The sequence below is a fragment of the Heterodontus francisci genome, chromosome 16 (assembly GCF_036365525.1).
Source record: "Heterodontus francisci isolate sHetFra1 chromosome 16, sHetFra1.hap1, whole genome shotgun sequence".
Lineage (NCBI taxonomy): Eukaryota > Metazoa > Chordata > Chondrichthyes > Heterodontiformes > Heterodontidae > Heterodontus > Heterodontus francisci.
This window is the reverse complement of record NC_090386.1, coordinates 82,473,238-82,482,838: the sequence shown is the minus strand read 5'-3', so window position 1 is coordinate 82,482,838 and position 9,601 is coordinate 82,473,238. Positions and strand designations below refer to the sequence as shown.

General features: G+C 43.2%; 1 protein-coding gene across 9 annotated transcripts in view; it reads left to right on the top strand.

Annotated features, from left to right (window-relative positions):
- The first annotated feature begins 7,801 nt into the window (after positions 1–7,801).
- zmynd8 (zinc finger, MYND-type containing 8) overlaps positions 7,802–9,601 on the top strand; it is a 168,418-nt gene continuing 166,618 nt past the window's right edge. For 8 of the 9 annotated variants that reach the window (XM_068048487.1, XM_068048488.1, XM_068048485.1 and 5 more), the window contains exon 1: positions 7,802–7,901. In XM_068048487.1, coding sequence (XP_067904588.1) covers positions 7,888–7,901 — 14 coding nt within the window. In that variant the 5' untranslated portion in view covers positions 7,802–7,887. Of the gene's footprint in view, positions 7,902–8,199; positions 8,341–9,601 lie in introns of all 9 variants that reach the window. The other variant, XM_068048481.1, reaches the window with a different exon arrangement.

Below are 9,601 nucleotides of genomic sequence, written 5' to 3'. Positions count from 1 at the left end.
TAACAACTACAGAACAAATCAAAAGACTCACACACTGTCTAATTTATTCCAGTAAATTCTAATAGTGCCACATATTCTATCCATGGAATTACCTGTATTTGTAATAAGTTAGCCTCGCTTTTTAATTTTCAGTTGATTGGGCGTGGCACAGAGGTCAGAGAGCCATGAATCCTGGCGTGGTTCATTCAGCTTTTTATTATCTTAAGGTGGATGAAAAGATTTCAATAACTTATGATATGGGGAAGAAGAGGAAATGGCAGGGCTATGTATGGTGCTTGTCATACGGCTGCATTTGCATTCTTCGGACATTAGACCCTGTTAATAGTAGAAGTAGGGGTTAACATCACCGTGTGCTATCATCTGAAAACTCATAATTTCTATTCTAGATATGGTATAAATAGAATTCATCAGGTACCTGTTAGATATAATCACCTTGTGACTTTGTACTGATTTTAACCCTGGTACAGTTTGCAGTGATTTAGAGATACAGCACTGAAACAGGCCCTTCAGCCCACCGAGTCTGTGCCAACCATCAACCACCCATTTATACTAATCCTACACTAATCCCATATTCCTACCACATCCTCACCAGTCCCTATATTTCCCTACCACCTACCTATACTAGGGGCAATTTATATTGGCCAATTTACCTATCAACCTGCAAGTCTTTGGCATTGGCATGTGGGAGGAAACTGGAGCACCCGGAGGAAACCCACACAGACACAGGGAGAACTTGCAAACTCCACACAGGCAGTACCCAGTATTGAACCCAGGTCGCTGGAGCTGTGAGGCGGTGGTGCTAACCACTGCGCCACTGTGCCGCCCTTGTGAGTTTTGATTGAAGTTTAAGACAACTCCAAGTCTCATTATAATCTCATTGATTTTCCCACTAAATTGACCATTCTGACAGGCAATGCTCTCATTCCTGGGGCACAATTTCTGGTGGATCAGCAGGATCCTTATTTAAAGCAGGAATGCACCTCTTACAGCAAGGTTATGACTTATTCCATTTGCAAGAAGCTGGAACTTATGCTGAACTTTTCTAAATCACTGGTGAGGCCTCAGCTAAAGTATTGTGTCCAATGCTGAATGCCACACTTTAGGAAGAATGTCAAGGCCCTGGAGAGGCACAGAGGAGATTTACCAGAATGATACCAGGGATGAGGGCCTTCTGTTATATGAAGAGACTAGAGAAGCTTGGATTATTTCTCTTTAGAGCAGTGAGGGTTAAAGGGAATTGCAAATATTCTCCCTGAAGTATTTGTTTTAATTTCAGATTATCACAAGACTTGTTAAATTAGTACTTTTTATCCGTTTACACAGTGGAGGAAGAGCACAAAATACTAGTCATGGGGAGGACATTCGTGGATTTAATACAAGTTTTTAAAAATCGCAACAGTATAAGTAATGGAACTAAAGATAGACAAGTCTTCAGAATGTGGTAGTTTCCATCACATGGTATAAAAATAAATAGATGAGGAATTGCAGTTGTGTTAGTTGGAATATCCCAAAGGTCTTTAGATTCAGGAATTGTGCCTTTGGATAGAAAGTTGCAAAGGCCATTATCTTCTTTAAGAAGGGAAGGAGATAGAAACCAGGTAACGAGGGATCTCTCAATTTAACATAAATTGTGCGAAAATTACTTTCATCAGAAAAAGAGGCCTTGATATTAATCATTACCACACCCCCACCACAATGCCCTTTGCCATTTCTACAGTGCAAGTAGCATGCCATGTGGGTGCCCCACCCTTGACAAGTGGGACACTTTATTAACATATTTAAATTAGGCTCCCACGATGAAATTGGGGGCCTGACCTCCCCCCACAACATGCTCCAATCGCTTGATCCCCCCCTCCCAATTGCTACTCTTTTCCTTCCCCCCAGCTCTTTCTCACTCCCCCTTCCCAATTGTTGCCCTCTTCCTTCCATCCCCCCACCAAGCCCTGATCTCTTGCTCTCCCTCTCCTGATTGCTGCTGTCTTCCTCCTGCACCCTGCAACAAGCCCCAATCTCCTCGCTTCCTCCCGGTTGCCAGAGACCATCCCCGAGGGTCCCCAACTGCAACCTCCTAGAGCTGATTTTCCCACACGGCAGATAGTTAACCTATTAATTTGGCCAGAAAATTATCACGAGGTGCTGCCATTAAATTAGGCAGGACCTCCGCATTCCCAGCCCTGGTGGATTTTCCCTGCAGTACCACACTCCCTCACACCCTCCCCACCTCCCCATAAATATTGGGCTCAGAGTCACTGAGAACATGGGCAAGTATCAGTTGATCAGAGTGCAGATTTGTGAAGGGTAGATAATCTCATCATTAGTTGAATTTGTTGAGGTTGTTAGCAAGGTGGGTAGGGGAGTATCTATGGATGTTGTCTACATGGGTTTCCAGAAGACATTTGATAATGTTCTCCACAAGAAATCAGAAGCTAAAATAAGAGCACATGAAATTGGTGGTATCTATATGACATGGTAATTTGTTGAGAGGCAGGAGATAGAAGGGATAAAAGGTTTGTTTGTCGATTGGCAGAATGTGGCAAGCGGCATTCCCCAGGGATTTGTACTGTGGCTTCAGCTTTTTACCATATATATTTGACTTGGGTGAACATACATGACTTGGATGAAGAAACGTAGAGTTGTATATACAAATTTACAGATGAAACTAATTTAGGAGGCAGTGTAAGTTATGCCTCAAAAGGGTTTGGCATTCAAAAGTGAGGAAGTTGTACACAGCCTTGGCCAGACCCCATCTGAAATATTGGACTGAATTTTGCGGAGGAGGCGGGGCCCCCAGTGCCTGGCTGAAAAGACGGGAGAACCCCACCTCGGCCTTTACACGCTGCCTGCCTCCCCACAACCCCCCCCACCTCCCCCAGCACAACCCTCTGTTGCTCCGGAGATGAAGTTTTCAGCGCCAGGATCTCCATCCATTTAAAGACAGGGATCCTGCCTCCAAGACCTGCCGGTCAATCATCGGGCCAGCAGTTCAGCAGTATTGCAGCGCTACCGGGAGTGATGGCCACTGCCAGTACTGCAGAGGCCTTGGATCCAGGCCAAATGCTGGAACTCCAGACCTCAGGTAAGTGAGGCAGGGTCGCCGGGGCCAGGCCGGAAAGCCCGGGCGAGGGGAGGGTGGGGGGCTTGTCGTAAAGTCCGAGGAGGGGCGTCCTGGGAGGTGCACTGTTTCCCAGCCAGGGCCCTCAGTGGACCACAGATTAAAGCCTGGCTACCCGACCAGACCCGACTACATGTGTTGGGTTCGGGCCAGTTCGGGTCTATATTCCGACTCCAGCATTTGGACTCGGGTCGGGTCGGGCTGGACAGTGCTGTCTCCAGGAACTCACGGGATCAGGCACGCCCCTGATTCCCCACAACTCCATCTGCAGGAATAGCCTGCTGCCGGAACTGATGAACAGGATCACAAATATTACCATTTGGACAAGGTAGGGCACAATTACATGTTTGATATCATTAAATTTATCACGATATTCGGGTCGGGCGTGACAAAAAATTAAAGGACTCGAGCCTGGGTCGGGTTCGGCTTGGCTGTGGATGGGCCAGGCCTGGGTTGGGTTTCAATTTTATACCCAAGTAGGCCTTTACCACAGTTTGCCCATGGAGAAGGGACCCCCCTCCCTGCTTGGTTAGATCCCAGCGGTGGGGAGAAGAGGCCCTTAAGTGGCTGTTAATAGGTCACTTAAGGGCCTCAATTGGCCATCGGGCGGGAAGGCCATCATTGGTCTATCCCGCTCCCGGGAAAATCGCTTGGTGACGGGGCGGCGACAGGCCCTCCAACCCTGCCACTTTGCTACCCATCGCGATTCTATGGGCTCCCCCACCTCCAACCCCGCCTCAGGAGGGCCCATAAAATTCAGCCCATTGCATTCAGTTTTGGGCATCAAACCTCAGAAAAGATATACTGGTCTTGGAAGCGGTACAGTGTAGATTCTACAGAATTATACCAGGATTCAAAGGTTTAAATTACAAGGAGAGGTTGTATAAACCTGGCTACTTTTCTTTTGAGTTTAGAAGGTTGAGGGGTAATCTAATGGAGGTGTTTAAAATGATAAAGGTATTCAGTAGGGTAAATATAGAGAAACTATTTCCTCTGGTTAGGAAATTCAGAACAAGAGGGCATAATCTTAAAAGTACAGCTCCGCCCTTTGTTCACACAAAGAGTCATGGATATCTGGCAGTCTCTCCCCCGAATGGCTGTGAATGCTGGGTCAGCTGAATTTTCAAGACTGAGATCAATAGATTTTTGTTTGGTAAAATTATCAATGTATATGTCAATAGGATATTGGTACAGTCTGACCATGATGCAATTGAATGTAACAGGCTTGAGCAGCTGAATGGTCTACTCCTGTTCCTATGAATGGATGAAAGAATGCTTTTTCGCTTAGAATTTACAGCACAGAAACAGGCCATTTGGTCCAACTGGCCTGTGTCGGTGGCTTTGGCCCATTCGATCTCATACTTTCAGAATGCCAGGTCAACCATCTTCCCATTACAGCATCTAGCGATTTCTTAAATGGGTCTATGTCTTGCCCTCAGCCAGCATTCAGGGCAACTTACACCAGCTGTTAATCATTCTCTATGTATATTTTAAACTTGCTTTTCACAATCCTGAAGTTGTTCCCTCTTGTCCTGCTTCAGGAAGGACTGTTCAGAAAACATTGAACAGGCTGGAGCTCTGTTTTCGAGAAAAAAGGCTGAGGGTTGATCTAATAGAGGTCATAAAGTCTTAACGGTACAGAAAGAGACCTTCAGCCCATCAAGTCCATGCTTTAAAATTATGAAAGGATTCAATAGGTAGTTGTAGAGGAGATGTTTCCACTTGAAACAGAAAACTAGATAAATCTAAGATAGTTACTAATAAATCCAATAAGGAATTCAGGAGACACTTCTATACTCAAAGAGTGGTGAGAATGCAGAAATTTCTATCACTGGAGTGTTTGAGGCAAATAGCCTAGATGCGTTGAAAGGGTAGCTTGATAAACACATGAGGGAGAAAGAAATACTTTGCTAAAGTGAGATAAAGTAAATAGAATGGGAGAAGGCTTGTGTGGAGCGTAACCACTGGCATTGTTACTGCGCTGTGAATTTTCTGTAATTCTACAATTCCTTGGTGTATTTGAAACTATTTTTACTCCAGCCACAATAATTGCCAGCTGCAATCAACAACATGATGAAGGCATTTTGTTACTGATTGCATCATTGTGAAATCCTCTGTCAACAGTCTCTTTCGGTATATTATAGGGCTGATTTTAACCTTGCAGCTGGGCAGGCAGTTTAAATGGCCACAGTGGCATACTCCATCTGATCTAGCTGCCTTTATGATTGCAATTTTAGCCTGCTTTTTTGAGCAGGTGAGTGAGACACCTTCTGGAAGGCAGCAGGGGTCCTTCTTTAATTATGCGGGTAACTTTCTTGGGAGCCAACTGCAATTTTCACTTGAGGCCTGCATAAGGAAGCTGTGAAGGCTTCCCGCCAGCAATTCTGGCAACAAGTGGACCTGGGGACAGCAAAAAGCACAGAAGGGTGTTAATTTAAATCTGTTTTCAGTTCCTTTTGGATCAGGAGGAGCACGCCTGGTCCTTCAGCCCCCATAAGGAAACCTTAGGCCTATCTCCCTGGAGTTCCTTCCCCATCTCCTGATCATGATGCCCTTCAATCCCCACCTAACCACTTACCAACTCCCCCAATGTTCCCTGTGTCCTAACCCTGCACATCCTATTTTTCTACTTTCACCCATATCTCCCCTCGTGCCCACTCTGAGATCTCGTCCATGAAACACACCCCAGTTCCCTGAACCCCATTCCCACAAAACTGCTGACTTTCCTGGCCCCCATGCTAGCTGACATTTTAAATAGTTTCCTTTCCTCAGATAAAGGCCTCTTTTCAAAAACATTTTTCATCAATCCCCCTCCTCGAAAACCCACCTTGACCCCTCAACCTGAAAAGTTACCTTCAGCTGCAAATTCCCTTTCCTCTCCAAAGTTCTTCAAAGTCACCTCCCAAATCTGTGCCCATCTTTTCCACATCCCCATTTGCCCGCAATTTCTGTATCTGGTACAGCACTAAAGAAGCTCAAACCTGGGTCACAAGTGATATCCTTGGTAATTATGATCAAGGTGCATTATTTACCCAAATCTTCTTTGACCTATGTGCAGCCTTTGACATGGTCAACTGTACCTTCCTCACCCAACTCCTCTCCTCCATTGTCCCACTAAGTGGGATTGCTTACATTTGGTTCTATCTTCTCTTAGTCGGAGCATCTTCAGCAATTAGTTCTCTTTTAACTCTGTACCATTACTTCTGGCTTCTGTTCTTCCTCACCTATATACTGGCTCATGGCGACATCATCTCTAGACATGGTGTCAGCATTCACCTGTATACTAATGACACCCAGCTCTACATTTGTACCATCTTTCTCAACCCCTCCACTTCTTCTGTGTTGTCAGATCACTTGTCCAACATGCAGTCCTGGATGAACTGTAATTTCCTCCAGTTAAAATATTGGGAAGACTGAAGCAACCATCTTTAGCCTCTGCCACAAGTTCCGTATACTTGCCACCAATTCCATCCCCATCACTGACCATTGTCTCATGCATTAACCAGACTGTTTCCATCCTTTTTGATCCTATATCCTCTCCATCACACCTGTAATATTTCACACCTTTGCCTCTACTTCAGCTCATCTGCTGCTGAAACCATCATCCGTAGTTTTGTCTCCTCCAGACTCGACTATTGCAATACTTTGCTGACCTGCATTCCATCTTACCCCTTAGTAAACTTCAGCTCATCCAAAACACTGCTGTCCTTTTCCCATCCTGCACCATGTCCCGCTTCATGCATCACCTCTGTTCCTACTTACCCAAATTAGCTCCCAGTTCTACAACACCTTAAATTAAAAGTTTTCATTCTCATGTGTACAACCCTTCATGGCCTTGCCCCTCCCTATCACTGTAACCTCTTCCTGAATGCTGTGTTCTTCTGACCCTGGCTTCTTGTGTATCACCATCCCTTTCCCCCACCATAGGTCTTTTCAGCCATCTAGGCTCTGGAATTATGTCCCTAAATCTCCCCAACTCCATCTTTTCCTTTAAGGCCTTCCTCAAAATTCACAACTTTGACCAAGCTTTTGGCTACTCTGAATATTTCCTCCTTTGGATCAGCATATATTTCTCTTCTGATATCACCTTTGTGAAGCACCTTGAGGTTTTTCTCTATGTCAAAGGGCTAAATAAATTCAAGTTGTTGTTCATTGTGGATTGCTGCTATGCATTTTGTTTTAATAAGCCCCTTCCATTTTTAAAATTGAGTTCCATAATAAAAAAAGATTGTCTTATTTCATAAATGACTCAGTACTTTCTGATGTGTTGAAAAGAACTTGAAATATTCAAGGAATCGCAATTATTACAGCAATGTGGGGACATTATTTTATTTATGAGATACCATACTGGCTATCATTTTACATTTAGGGAAAAGGACAATAAGAGCAAGGTAATTTGTTGAAAATGTGCTGCCACAACAAAGTAGAATATTCAGTAATTATCCTAGCTGTTTAGAATTGAACAACAATTTGATATTAACCTGTTTCTTTGATATCTTTTCTCTGTACTGCTGAAACTGAGCCAAGCTTTGAATTCAAATTCTTTTCACAGAATGGCTTCTGTCTGCAAATGCTCTGCAGAAGTAACCACTCAGGAAGTGTTCTAACCAATCAGCTTCAGTTTTATATGGTGGTAAAGTAGAGTGTCCAATTGCAGTTGAGGTACTTTGGAGACTGACAGATCGTCAAGCTTATGTGCCAAGCCCTTCTCTAAGTACTGAGTTACTGTCCACCATGTTTTTTTAAGTATTGACTTAACCCTGTGTTACAGTACAATGCAACCACAGAGGTAAGTACCAAACAGTTTCTTTAATGTACTTTTTAAGTGTTAAAGATTATTTACATGTATTTTTATGATCTGGCTGTTTAAAAAACTAGCAAACCAAGAACTTTCAGTAGTTGCAATGGTAGAGTTTTTACTTTTTGCTTCCCTTGGTCACATGTTACTGTCATCCTGTTTAATAGTGATTCTCTTTAAAGTGTGTTCAGCTGTATTTTATATATATTCTTTAAGAAGGGAGAATTGACTTTTGGTTCACACTGTTCTGATCCACACTAATCAATTATAGTGGCCTTCTCTTTAACAGAAGGTGCTTTGCCCTATTGTGTAGCTGAGTCACATGCCTGTTGGTGGGCAAATAGAAGAAGCAGGCGCCTGCCCTACAGGGAGTCAAAGCAGGCATTAGCTAGTTTGAATTGCAAACAAGATCATCATCGTCACTAAGAAGGTAGGATACAGATTGCGCTGTCACAGAATTAAATACAGATCTGCTTCTATAAGCATATAGTTCAGTATATCCCTTTTAATGTGGCAAAATGAAATGGCAAATTTCATGGGGGAGTGGTAAATGGATAAGCGTGGAAAGGAATTTATGCACTGTAATTCTGAGATTAAATCAGAAACTGATAAAGTAGTATGTGATGTGTACAGCCCCCAACCAGGCTGCTTTCAGAAAAGGAGGTTGTACCTATGTGTGATGATGAATACCTTTTGTGCAGGAAAGACACACCATACGATACAAATGCATTCAGCAGCACAAGAATAAGATATACAGACACGTACACATCCACTTTGTGTGTTTAAGCACACAGAATAACTTTGTTCAGGAATGATGTACATTATTCTATTTTTGAATGCAAACTGCATTAACACACCATTTTATTTCTCCTGTTTTCTTCTATTAATTGTAGTTAGTTTGAATAATTGAGAATGGCATCCTGTGCCAGTAATGTTTTTTCTTGAACAAGAGGGTAGGATCCACCCTGAATGTTCTGATTGCTTCTCTGCCTTCAACCCACAGTGAAATTTTCTTCCCTGACAACCTGCTAACTTATGGACAGTGATTTGATTCGTAGTTGCTCAGGTGGAGAGACTGGCACGATAACGTGATTGTAGTTGCCTTCAATGCTTTAAATTTTTGAATATGCTTTATTTTGCTCTCCAGTGAGAAAAGCCCAGTCCAAATGGATGTTGGGTAGCCTGGAAAGACAGAGTTAAACTGTTACCATAGTGTTCTGTATGTAGGAATACAAGAAGATGGCAAGGAAATCTGCTTTTTCCAGTCACTTCCCAATTAATTTGAATTAAGTACTGTACTTAATTATTTAAATTCATTTTTGTGCCAATGTAAAGCATTAAAATAGTGCACAACAGTGCCTTTTTAAAAAAAAAGTATTTTATTCTTTATTTACCCTGGTCTTTACATTAGCTACACGGAGAGGCATATGCCTTTATGAATTGGGTGTTGAGAGGCACAAGATCACAGTGATGACTGGACTCCCTTTTTCTCTTTTGCTGTTTTCCCCTCCCCTGTCACAAACAATTGTAAAAATTCAGTCCTTGCAGCAATGCAGCTGTAATCAGGAATTACTAGTGTGGGAAATCGTGGAGACAACCACGTAGCCACTTCATGGCTCTGTACAGTCAACATGTACTGTACTGCCAACTTCTCTCTATTGATGGTTATTGGCTCTTAAAGTCGGCATAGT